The sequence below is a fragment of the Bos indicus x Bos taurus genome, chromosome 8 (genome assembly GCF_003369695.1).
Source record: "Bos indicus x Bos taurus breed Angus x Brahman F1 hybrid chromosome 8, Bos_hybrid_MaternalHap_v2.0, whole genome shotgun sequence".
Lineage (NCBI taxonomy): Eukaryota > Metazoa > Chordata > Mammalia > Artiodactyla > Bovidae > Bos > Bos indicus x Bos taurus.
Genome location: NC_040083.1, coordinates 89,723,892 through 89,736,721, shown reverse-complemented (window position 1 = coordinate 89,736,721; position 12,830 = coordinate 89,723,892). Strand labels below are relative to the sequence as shown.

The 12,830-nt window shown below is 40.6% G+C and overlaps 1 protein-coding gene across 4 annotated transcripts in view; it reads left to right on the top strand.

Moving 5' to 3' along the window:
- SPIN1 (spindlin 1) overlaps positions 1-12,830 on the top strand; it is an 81,705-nt gene that overhangs the window by 23,659 nt on the left and 45,216 nt on the right. For all 4 annotated transcript variants that reach the window (XR_003512363.1, XM_027550383.1, XM_027550384.1 and 1 more), the window contains exon 2: positions 9,476-9,689. Coding sequence is in view for 3 of the 4 variants with exons in the window: in XM_027550384.1 (XP_027406185.1) it covers positions 9,638-9,689 (52 nt within the window). In the remaining variant the exon portion in view is untranslated. The remainder of the gene's footprint in view (positions 1-9,475; positions 9,690-12,830) is intronic.

The following is a 12,830-nucleotide window of genomic DNA, read 5'->3' as shown; positions in this document are numbered from 1 at the left end:
AGTGGAAGTGCAGAATTTTAACCACTGGACCACCAGGGAAGTCCCTGTGTTTATTTTTAAAATAAGAAATATATCTCAGTAGCACTTCTTGCAGCCCACTTGCGAGCTGTTTTAATTTTGGTGCCGTAGGTTTTTAATTTCCAAAATGAAACAGCTATAGTGTGTGTGCGCCTCGTGGTGGCTGTGTCGAGTCTGAGTTGTTAGATGTATATCAGTGTGTGAGACATAGCATGTGCTTGGGGACAAACAGCCTTTGAGATGATTATCGAAGACTTTTGAGCTCTAAAACGAAATTAATGACATTTTAAAAGTGGTCTAGCAAAATCGCATACCTGGATAGCTAGCTATATTTAATACAGATGGACTTAGCAGAGGGAAATCCAAGGTCATCTTTTCTCCAAGTTTTATTACGAAAAATTTTATTTTTTTAATTTAAATTGAAGTAGGAATTTGGAGAATAACATTAGTATGTTCTTTGTTTTGATTCAGAAATTAATATTTTGTCATTTTCACTTGATTGATTGTTGTATGTATTGCTTTCTTCCCCTGAACTGTTTGAAATTCACTTGCAGACATTATGTCACCCTACCTGTAGAAATTTCAGTATGCGTTTCCTAAAAATAAGTGTATTCTTGTGCATAACTATAATGTCATCGTGCTTTTAAAGGTTAATGATAATGTCGTAATGTGTTATCTATTATATAGTCCCTATTTAAATTTCCCCATTTGTCCTCAGTGTCTTCTACAGCTTTTCCCCCTCCAAACCATTCATTTAGGATTTACTTGTCTGCTTTTAGTCCCTTAATCTAGATCAGTATGTCTACCTTTTTTTCTTATGACATTGAACTTTTATAGAATATGACCCATTTGTCTTGTAGAAGCTTCTTACCTGCTCTAGTGCATGGTGTGCTTTGCATTACATCATGTCTGGAAGACTCTGAAGTGTGGTTGGCTCATAATTAGTGCTGTTGAATGGTTTGGTCCCTCCACTGTCAACCACCGTTCATAATCAGCGGGTAATTTGGGGTGATTCTTTGGTACTATGCAACATTATTCTCTAGAAGCCTTTCGCCTCATGGGGTTAGCAGTCTGCTGGGTTTAATCCTGAATACAGGGCTATCTTTTTTATGGCCATCAAATTAAGCTTCACTTGATAACATTTTCTGTGATATTTGAAAAAAATTGTGACTCCTGCTATCTTAGAAATGAGATTTTGCTATATCATTTCTAAGATAAAATCAGGCAGTTTGGAATAGTAATTGGAACTCAAAAATGGGGAAGGACTTTTGTATTATTAAAAAAGCTCCTGTATCCTTTCCTGCTGCAACTCTTCAATCTTTCTGTTTTACTTTCTGTGAAAGTATTGTAACAAGTTTAACCTGAAAATTTTAATTCAGTGGTAAGCAATAGAAAATCATACAAAGACAAGCTTATATCTGCTAGTGAGAAGGGTGCCTTTAGATCATCAGTAGCCAAATTTTTTATGTTACAGAACCAAGTTGATTTATTAAGTTAGGGAACATTGGTACTTGTGGAGGTTAAAATATTCTTCAGTCTTTGAAGTAGCTTTGTAAAGAATGTCAGAAAAGGAGCAGAGTTGTGAGATGTTTTTAAAATTGGAAAATAACTACATCCTTTGTTAGGTGCTGTTGATAATATTTTAGTGGTAAGGGAAATTGATACAGAAGATGGGATTTGCAAAACATATGAAAGGGTTGAATTGAAACAGTTCGTCTCTTACTATAGTAGGAGAAGGTACCGGTCAGCTAATAAATTTGGTAGTGGAGAAGGCAATGGCTCCCCACTCCAGTACTCTTTCCTGGAAAATCCCATGGATGGAGGAGCCTGGTAGGCTGCGGACCATGGGGTTGCGAAGAATGGGACACGACTGAGTGTCTTCACTTTCACTTTTCCCTTTCATGCATTGGAGAAGGAAATGGCAACCCACTCCAGTGTTCTTGCCTGGAGAATCCCAGGGATGGGGGAGCCTGGTGGGCTGCCGTCTATGGGGTCACACAGAGTCAGACACGACTGAAGTGACTTAGCAGCAGCAGCAGCAGCAGCAGTAGGAAAATGAGTAGTTCTCTTTTGTTTGCTTCCATCTGACTAGCAAAAAGGACGCTTACCTGCTGAGGATGGGCATGGTATTGTCAAAAGCTCACTTGAGATATAAGATTATAAGTTTGAAGTTTTTCAGCCATGTTTAATGGCTCAAATTGTGGCTGTAGTAAATAAGAAGTTGGTTTTGGCAGAAAGTGCCAGAGGCAAGCAAGGGAGTCACTATGCAATTGACCATCTGTGGAATCTAAGCTGAGTAATGAGGGCGGTTAGTACCCAAGGAGATAAAAATCAAGCCGTAGTTTGGAGGTAGTGGTTGCATAAAGTAATTGTTGGGAGTAGGATGGCTGGTGTAAGAAAAGTGCAGTGACTAGAGGTTGTTTTGAGTGTGAGATGCTTAAAATAAAGATTCCAGAGGTCTTGGAGTGATTGGTAATGAGAAGGTTGAGGTTGTGACTGTGGAGATGGTTGGCTGGAGTTGGGTAGATTGAAGTTAGAACCAAGGGGGCATGTTGTTCAAAGGATCCTATGTTGCCAAAAATGTAATGGAAAACAAGCAAACCAGGAACCAGATTTTCAAAAATATGTGCAGATGACTAGAGGGTTAATGGGTAGATAGAGGTCTGAAACAAAAAGTTCAGTTTAGTTGCTCTGTTGCGTCCAACTCTTTGGGACCCCGTGGACTGCGGCACACCAGGCTTCCCTGTCCATCACTAACTCCCGGAACTTGTCCAAACTCATATACATCGAGTTGGTGATGCCATCCAACCATCTCATCCTCTGTCATCCCCTTTTCCTCCTGCCTTCAATCTTTACCAGCATCAGCGTCTTCTAATGAGTGGACCCTTTGCATTAGGTGGCCAAAGTATTGGAGTTTCAGCTTCAGCATCAGTCCTTCCAATGAATACTCAGGACTGATTTCCTTTATGATTGACTGGTTTGATCTCCTTGCAGTCCACAGGATTCTGAGGAGCCTTCTCCAGCACCACAGTTCAAAAGCATCAATTCTTTTGAAGAAAAAGGGAGGCCTTTTATTACTAGTGAGTGCTGTGGCACATGCCTCCACATTAGGGTGTGGGGGTAAAGATAGTGGAGAACACAAACAACCACTTTGGAGGGAGCTACTGGATGGCGGGGACTGCCTTTCAGAAGGCAGTGGAGAGGTTTGGACAATTGGAGGTTATGGGCTGTAGGGTTCCAGTAGGGAAAGCTACAGCAGCGTGGGAAGAGTTGAATGTGGAAGCTGAGATTTCTGGTGTGAAAGAGGTAGAGCTGTGCAAGGCTTGCATGGCTGTTGGGTGGACTCTTGGGAAAGGTGGATGTCTATCTTTGTTGTCATGACACCTAGACTGATTTCCTCAGCTCAATGTGGGAGAGCCCCTAGGAACAGCTTGGGAACCTTGCGTGGGGAAAAAGTCACCTTTAGAGAAGGTGCTGCTGCTTCTACAGAGACCAGCCAATTCTGACTCCATGTTGGACCTGTTTCTTCAACTTGCTTTTTGTTGCTGTTATTGTGATCTTACTTAATCAGTTCAGTTCAGTTTAGTCGTTCAGTTCAGTTCAGTCGCTCAGTCGTGTCCAACTCTCTGCGACCCAATGGACTGCAGCACGCCAGGCCTTCCTGTTCATCACCAACTCCCAGAGCCTACTCAGACTCATGTCCCATTGAGTTGGTGATGCCATCCAAACATCTCATCCTCTGTCGTCCCCTTCTCCTGCCTTCAATCTTTCCCAGCATCAGAGTCTTTTCAAATGAGTCAGTTCTTTGCATCAGGTGGCCAAAGTATTGGAGTTTTAGCTTCAGCATCAATTCTTCCAGTGAATACTCAGGATTGATCTCCTTTAGGATGGACTGGTTGGATCTCCTTGCTGTCCAAGGAACTCTCAAGACATCTTCTCCAACAGCACATTTCAAAAGCATCAGTTCTTTGGTTCTCAGCTTTCTTTATAGTCCAACTCTCACATCCATACATGACTATTGGAAAAACCATAGCTTTGACTAGACGGACCTTTGTTGGCAAAGTAATGTCTCTGCTATTTAACATGGTGTCTAGGTTGGTTATAACTTTTCTTCCAAGGAGCAAGCGTCTTTTAATTTCATCTGCATATGATGGAGTCATCATATGCAGTGATTTTGGAGCCCCCCAAAATAAAGGCTTTCACTGTTTCTATTGTTTGCACATCTATTTGCCATGAAGTGATGGGACGGGATCTTTGTTTTCTGAATGTTGAGCTTTAAGCCAACTTTCTCACTCACCTCTTTCACTTTCATCAAGAGGCTATTTAGTTCTTCGCTTTCTGCCATAAGGGTGGGGTCATCTGCCTATCTGAGGTTATTGATATTTCTCCCAGCAATCTTGATTCCAGCTTGTGCTTCATCCAGCCCAGATGAACTCTGGATGAACTCTCTTCATGACGTACACTGCATATAAGTTAAATAAGCTGGGTGACAATATACAGCCTTGACATTCTCCTTTCCTGATTTGGAACCAGTGTGTTGTTCCATGTCCAGTTACAACTGTTGCTGCTTGGCCTGCATACAGATTTCTCAGGAGACAGGTCAGATGGTCTGGTATTCCCATCTCTTGAAGAATTTTCCACAGTTTGTTGTGATCCACACAGTCAAAATCTTTGGCATAGTCAATAAAGCAGAAATAGATGTTTTTGGGAAACTCTCTTGCTTTTTCGATGATCCAGCGGATGTTGGCAATTTGATCCCTGGTTCCTCTGCATTTTCTAAATCCAGCTTGAACATCTGGAAGTTCATGGTTCACATACTGTTGAAGCCTGGCTTGGAGAATTTTGAGCATTACTTTGCTAGTGTGTGAGATGAGTGCAGTTGTGCGGTAGTTTGAGCATTCTTTGACCTTGCCTTTCTTAGGGATTGGAATGAAAACTGACCTTTTCCAGTCGTGTGGCCACTGCTAAATTTTCCAAATTAGCTAGCATATTGAGTGCAGCACTTTCACAGCATCATCTTGCAGGATTTGAAATAGCTTTACTGGAATTCCATCACCTCCACTAGCTTTGTTCATAGTGATGCTTCCTAAGGCCCACTTGACTTCACATTCCAGGATGTCTGGCTCTAGGTGAGTGATCACACCATCATGATTATCTGGGTTGTGAAGATCTTTTTTGTACATTTTGTACATTCTTCTGTGTATTCTTGCCACCTCTTCTTAATATCTTCTGCTTCTGTTAGGTCCATGCCACTTCTGTCCTTTATTGAGTCCGTCTTTGCATGAAATGTTCCTTTGGTATCTCTAATATTCTTGAAGAGATCTCTAGTCTTTCCCATTCTATTGTTTTCCTTTATTTCTTTGCACTGATCACTGAGGAAGGCTTTCTTATCTCTCCTTGCTATTCTTTGGAACTGTGCATTCAAATGGATATATCTCTCCTTTTCTCCTCTCTTTTCACAGCTATTTGTAAGGCCTTCTTAGACAACCATTTTGCCTTTCAAATCTTACTTAATGGCCTGCCTCAAAGGACCCTGCCTCTCTGCCTCTTGTTCAGTCGCTAAGTACTGTTCGTGACCACATGAACTGCAGCACACTAGGCTTTCCTGTTTCTCATCATCTCCCAGAGTTTGCCCAAGTTCATGCCCATTGAATCCTTGATGCCATCCAGCCATCTCATCCTCTGTCTCCCTCTTCTCCTTCTTCCTTCCATCTTTCCCAGCATGAGGGTCTTTGCCAATGAGTTAGCTGTTCTGCATTGTGCGTGTGTGCAAAGTCACTTCATTTGTGTCCAACTCTGTGACCCCATGGACTGTAACCTGCCAGGCTCCTCTGTTCCATGGGTTCTCCGACAAGAATACTGGAGTGCGTTGCCATGCCCTTCTCCAAGGGCTCATCCAGCCCAGTGATTGAACCCATGTCACCTGCAGTCCTTGTATTGCAGGCAGAATCTTTACCACTGAGCCACTGGGGAAGTAGCCCAGCTCTTTGCATTAGGTGACCAAAGTATTGGAGCTTCAGCTTCAGTCCTTCCAAAGAGTATTCAGGGTTGATTTCCTTTAAGACTGACTGGTTTGATCTCCTTGCTCTCCAGGGTACTCTCATGAGTCTCCTCCAGCATCACATTTCAAAAGCATCAGTTCTTCTTTGCTCTCCTTTAATGTCCAGCTCTAACATCCATACGTGACTACTGGAAAGACCATAGCCTTGATTATATAGACCTTAGTCGGCAAAATGAAGTCCTTGCTTTTTAACACACTAAGTTTGTCACAGCTTTCCTGCTTAGAAGCAGCGGTCTTCTAATTTCATGGCTGCAGTCACCATCTGTGATTTTAGAGCCCAAGAAGAGGAAATCTGTCACTGCTTATACCTTTTCCCCTTCTATTTGCCATGAAGTGATGGGACCAAATGCATGATCTTTGTTTTTTTTTTGATACTGAGTTTTAAGCTGGCCTTTTCACTCTCCTACCTTCACCCTCATCAAGAAGCTCTTTAGTTTCTCTTCAGTTAGAGTGGGATTGTCTGCATATCTGAAGTTTTGATGTTTCTCCTGGACTAGCTTGTGAGTCATTCGGCCCAGCATTTCTCATCGTGTGCTTTGCATATAAGTTAAATAAACAGAGTGACAATAACAGCCTTGTATTCCTTTCTCAATCCTGAACCAGTCAGTTGTTCCATACAGGCTTCTAACTTGCTTCTTGACCTGCATACAGATTTCTCAGGAGACAGGTAATGGTCTGGTATTCCCATCTCTTTAAGAGTTTTCCACAGATTGCTGTGAACCACACAGTCAAAGGCTTTAGTGCAGTCAGTGAAACAGAGGCAGATGTTTTTCTGGAATTCCCTTGCTTTCTCTATGATCCAGCAAATGTTGGCGATTTGATCTCTGATTCCTCTTCTTTTTCCTAAACCCAGGTTGAACATCTGGAAGTTCTTGGTTCACGTAACGCTGAAGCTTAGCTTGGAGGATTTTGAACGTAACCTTGCTAGAATGGGAGATGAGTGCAATTGTCCTGTTTGACCATTCTTTAGTACTGCCCTTTTTGGGAATTGGGATGAGGATTGACCTTTTCCAGTCCTGTGGCCACTGCTGGGTTTTCCAGATTTGCTGACATATTGAGTGCAGCACTTCACTAGCATCATCTTTTAGGATTTTAAATAGCTCTGCTGGAATTCCATCACTTCCACAAACTTTATTGTTTGCCTGTTAAACTAAAATGCCTTGCTCAGCTCATAGATAATCTGACCCTGCCCATCTGTGAATGGCTGCAAAGAAAAGATTTACACATTGTTTCCAGAGGCTTGGCCATTCCCAGAGATATTTGCAAGACTGAAAACCCTTTTTACTTTACTTCCTCACTGCCTCCCTCTCTATTCTGCCTTTTGACTGTGGTTCTTCATTGCTTCTCTCTTGGGTTCTATAAAAGAACCTGGCATCCAGACCCAGACAGGATGGTTATTTTGAGACGTTAGTCTGCCGTCTCCTTGGTCAGCCAGCTTGTCTCTACACCTTGTCTCTTGGATTCACTGCCTGTTGTGCGGCGAGCAGAATGAGCATGGACTTGGTAATACTGCTTCCAGTTTTTTTTTCATTATAGGCATACCTCGTTTTATTGAAGGTTTGTGGCAACCTGGCATTGGCAGATGATGGTTAGCTTTTTTAGCAATAGAATCTTTTAAAATCAAGATATGTACGTAGTTTTTTTCAGGTATGATGCTACTGCATACTTAATAGACAACAGTATAATGTGAACATAACTTTTATATGCATTGGAAACCAAAAAATTCATGTGACTCATTTTATTGTGTCAACTTAAAAAACAACATGAGAGTTGTGAGTTAAGTTTTATTTGGGACAGAATGAGGACTGCAGCCAGGGAGACAGCATCTCATACAGCTCTGAGAGACTGCTCCAAAGAGGTAGTGAGGGAAAGTGAATATAAAGATTTTGTGAAGGGGGAGTTCAGTGCGATCAAGCTCTTAACCTAATAAGAGGTTTTCTGCTAGTCATGAGGAGCTGATGTCTTCATGAAGGGATTTAGTGCTTTTCTAGATATGAGGAGATGCAAAGATTGGAGTAATGAAATCAGTTCTTGAAAATATCCAACTGTCTAAAGACCTGTCTACCAGATTCTGTGGAGCAGAGTGCCTTATTCTCTACCCTGAACTCCCTCAGGGGGTGTTGAAGGTCAACAGCTGCAGCAGCCCAGTGTTCAGTCTCCACAGAGGCAGATGGCAAACGCCCTTGGCAAAAACCAGTTTGTAGTTGACAATTGACAATAATCGCTTTGTTGTGGTAGTCTGGAACTGAACCCGCCATATCTCTGAGGGATGCCCTATAACTTACTGCCACTTGAGATACTATCTCCTTTGATTACTTACTTGTGTAGTGTCTCTCCCCTTCTACCTTAGCTTCAAACAGTAGTCGTTCTGAACATTCATTGAATTATATAGTCCATTTGATTTTAAATTTCCCTTGAAGTTTTCTGAAGTTTTATTTGTGTAGTTAAGAATTTTTTACCAGTTAAAATGATTCCTTTTCCCCTTGTTATTTAAACTTTTTAAATTATTTTAACTATTATGTTACGTTTTAGTCTCTAGAAAATGCATTCCCTTTAGTTCTTAAACCTGTGAACACATGGCTATAAGTTGTAGATAGGTAACTAATACATGAGAACTGAATGTAGTCGGGTGGTTCAGTTTGTGAACTGAAATTTGTGGTGGATATTTTTGTGTTTTATGAGAATATGTTTCCATAGATGTTTTACTACATGGACTGTAAACTGGACCCAAATTTGGTTTAAAGGATAAACCATTTTTATAAGATGATTTAACTTTTTGCCTGGGAATGAATGAAAATTGCTTTAAGGCTCCTCCAGAGTTACTGGATCTTTCCCTCTGGTTCTGGAATCTTGGGAGCAGAAAGGGAACTGCTAAGTCTTACTGACTGTAATCCCTTATCTTGGTTCACCGACCTTCCACCCAGCAGTGGCTCAGGCTTGAAGCGGATTCCAGTGTTGCCTCATCCTCCAGGAGTTGTTCCACTGTGTACCTGCTGCACCTGTTTCTTACTCCTGGTCTTGCTGGGTCTTTTTGTGTCCCGTCAAGAAGATGGGCTGTGCCAGTCTAAATCTTCTTTGACATACCAGTGTCTACCCTTTTCTGACTTCTGCCCGCAAAATGGATTGGGATACAGGGAAGCCCAAGGCTGTATTATGTTCAATTGACCGCCAAGAAACTACCCTTTTCTTTGTTGAAGGGTCTAGTACTTTCTTTTCTCTTGCTTCTCTGTGCAGTCCTTGGCACCAAGGACTGAGAAATTAAAGTTAATTGCTTCTGGGCAAAATGCATTTTCACTGATGTTACATTTAAAATAATGTCATGTTTGATGGCTTACTTGGAGAAGTTTGCTCTTGTGTGATGCTCTAGTAATGAACTGTTATTTCACTGTTTTACAGAGTACTTAAGATTTCACGTATTTTTGCTGAACTTGTTAAAAAAAAAAAGCGCTTGGGATGATGGATTAACAAGAACATTGCAAGTCTGTGAAGTTTCAAATTGGAGCGTGTTGGATTTTCACCCTAGTCCAGCAGCTGTGCTGCTCACCTAAATACAGATGAATGAAGACCCCATTCGGAAAGACACCTGGCCAGCGGTCCAGAGCTGATGCAGGTAGGCAGTGCACTTCCACACTTGCTTTAGTGCAATAAATTTGAAGCGGTTGTAAAAATGGGGAATGCTCTCATGTAATTCCTAGTGGTTTGCTGTGCTTAAAGCTTCGTGTGATTTCTAGTATTTTATACATGTGAAAAACACAGGTTTAGGTTTGTGAAAGGTAGGAAATCATATTAATTTTTCCTGTGGTCTTTTGCAGTAAGTTATGGATGTCCAGTAAATTTAGCAAGTGAATTGTAAATACTTAAGAGGTTTCTAGTAAGTAAAGGTTTTATCATTGGTTTTTGAAAGAAGTGAAAGTGAGATGACTAGATGAGTATTAGATTTAGTGAGATTTAGAGTTTAATAGGAAAAAAGGTAAACTCAGCTTTTTGTGTATTTACTTGAAGGAACTGGAATGTGATGTATGGAAATGAAATGAATATTTAATAGAAATTCTTATTTTTGTGGCATACAGCTGATACTAGAAGTTTAGACTTTGCATGGTTTTTGTCTACCCTAAAAAACTAAAAGGTAAAAATCTTACAGGCTACAGAATAAAATGGGTAAGTAATAAATACATTCTTTTGTTGTTGTTGTTTTTTCACTAAGTTGTGTCTGATTCTTTTTCGACCCTATGGACTGTAGCCCTGCAGACTCCTCTGTCCAGGGGATTTCCCAGGCAAGAATACTGGAGTGGGTTGCCATTTTTTTCCTTTAGGGATCTTCCTGACCCAGGGATCCAACTTGTGTCTCCTGTGTTGGTAGGCAGATTCTTTACCACTGAGCCATCAGGGAAGCCCAGTGTTCTCTTTTGGACTTTTATTTTTCTCCATTCCAGAAATACATTTGAATATTGAAAACATCTGTCAAATATAAGTGAATCTGAGAATTCAGCTAGCAAAATTACTAGTAATCTTAAAATGGTTGCTGTGTGGTTTAGAATTTATTATATTTATTCGCTATGGAGTTTGTAATTCCTTTGTAGAGGAGCCACAGGGATTAAGATTTTAAGTTGCTTTTATCTCTTTGATTTTAGTGCCTCTCTTGTAAACATTGATTCAACTGTTACATTTGTCGATAAGATTAACTTGCAGTCATGGTGACAGACTGGAGTGTAAGTCAGCTGAGGGTTTACTATTCTCATTCCAACTCTCTCATCAGTTCTATCCTGCTCTTTTTTTATTTCTTTACTTCTTAATTTTTTAATAATTTGTTTATTTATTTTTGTTTACACTAGGTCTCTGTTACGCGTACAGGTTCTCTAGTTTCTCCTAGCAGGGGCTGCTCTTTGTGGTGCATTGCCGTGACTTCTTGGTGCAGAGCACAAGCTTAGACACATTGGCTTCAGCAGTTGCCACATGCGGGCTCTAGAGTGCAGGTTCAGTTGCCACATGTGGGCTCTAGAGCGCAGGTTCAGTTGCCACATGTGGGCTCTAGAGCGCAGGTTCAGTTGCCACATGCGGGCTCTAGAGTGCAGGTTCAGTTGCCACATGTGGGCTCTAGAGCTCAGGTTCAGTTGCCACATGCGGGCTCTAGAGTGCAGGTTCAGTTGCCGCATGTGGGCTCTAGAGCACAGGTTCAAGTTGCACACAGGCTTAAATTGCTCTGCGACATGTGGAATCTTCTCAGACCAGGGATCAAACTTGTGTCCCCGGCATTGGCAGGCAGATTCTTATCCACTGCACCAGCAGGGAAGTCCTGTCCTGCTCTTTTACTAGCTGTGTAAACATTGGTGCCTTCTGTATCTTCTTAAGCCTTGTTTTTCCTTATCTAAACAGTAGTACTGTTATGTATCTACTGGGGTTATTATGAAGAAATAAATGTGTTTTTGTGTGTGAGGTGCTTAGCTATATGCCTAGCTGCTCTGCAAAAAGCATTGTTTTTGTTGATCATACTATTTTAACAAAATGTTTATTTCATCTCATTTGTTTCAAAAATTGCTGTCAACAAAAGTTTTTGTTGATTGGTGAACCCCGCATGTTTCTGTAGCTTGAGATAGTAATTGTACCCCAAGTCTTTTTAGGCACACCATTCTGAATTCATCACTCCTATTTTCTTCATTGATTTAAAGTCATATTCTTAGTTAGGAGAGAGAACTGATTAAAGTGATGTGTAGTATGGTATAAGTAATTGAAGGAGCTAAACCAGGAGATGTTACTGTTAAGGGAGAGATTATCTAATCCTAGCCAGTACTTTGATCTTATATTTTCTTATCCTTTGATAATTTCTTAGAGCATGTGGCATAGCACTAGAGACAGAGTGGGTACTCTGTAAATTCCGGTTGGCCTATTGTTTAATATTTTAATGTGTAAGATCCTGGGGTCATTTATTTTTCACTGTTACGTATTATACTCTTAGATCAATGATCCCTTTGATCAGTATTATTTATAAAATTATTTTAATCATTTTTCCTGTTAACATAAATGGAGGCTCTGTTACTTTTAAATCTTTATATCAGTAACAAATGTGCCCATTAACAAATAAAATTCACCTAGAAAGGGGGTTTCTTATTTTCATGCATCAAGAAACCTAGATAGACATTCCAGAGTTGCTATGGTGGCTCAGATGTGCCCTTAGTCTGGTGCCATCTCAAAACTGAAGCGGGGAGCCTTCAGTGTATAGGGCTCCTAGGATATTTCTCTTCCACTGTGGGCCATTGGATATCTGGACTTATTACTTAAGGCTCCCAGAGCAAGTACCTGAAGAGAAACAGGCACAGAAGCATGGTGTCTTCTATTGGGGGTCTTGAAAGTTATATGGGTTCACTTTTGTTGCATTTTGTTCATTGATGCAGTCTCAAAGGTCTGCTCAGGTTCAAGGGAGTGTGCATGTACTCTGCTCTATAGGAGAAGTGTCAGAGAATTATGGTCATGTTTTAAAACCACCACAGTGGGCAAATCCTAATACCTGACAGTGTTTGTCATTAGGGCATGTGTAATCAATAAAAATTTGAAAATTGAATATTTGCATTATCTCTGTATACATAGTTCACCATAATAGGGATTTCTGTTTTTTAAATAACTTAGATTTATTTGTATAATTATGTTGAATTTTAATTGGTTTCTAAAGTGGTAGTTTATATATATATCTAATGATGTTAAGCCACAAGTCCTTTTACCTGATAAAATTTTTCATGTTTTCCCCCCATAGAATTAG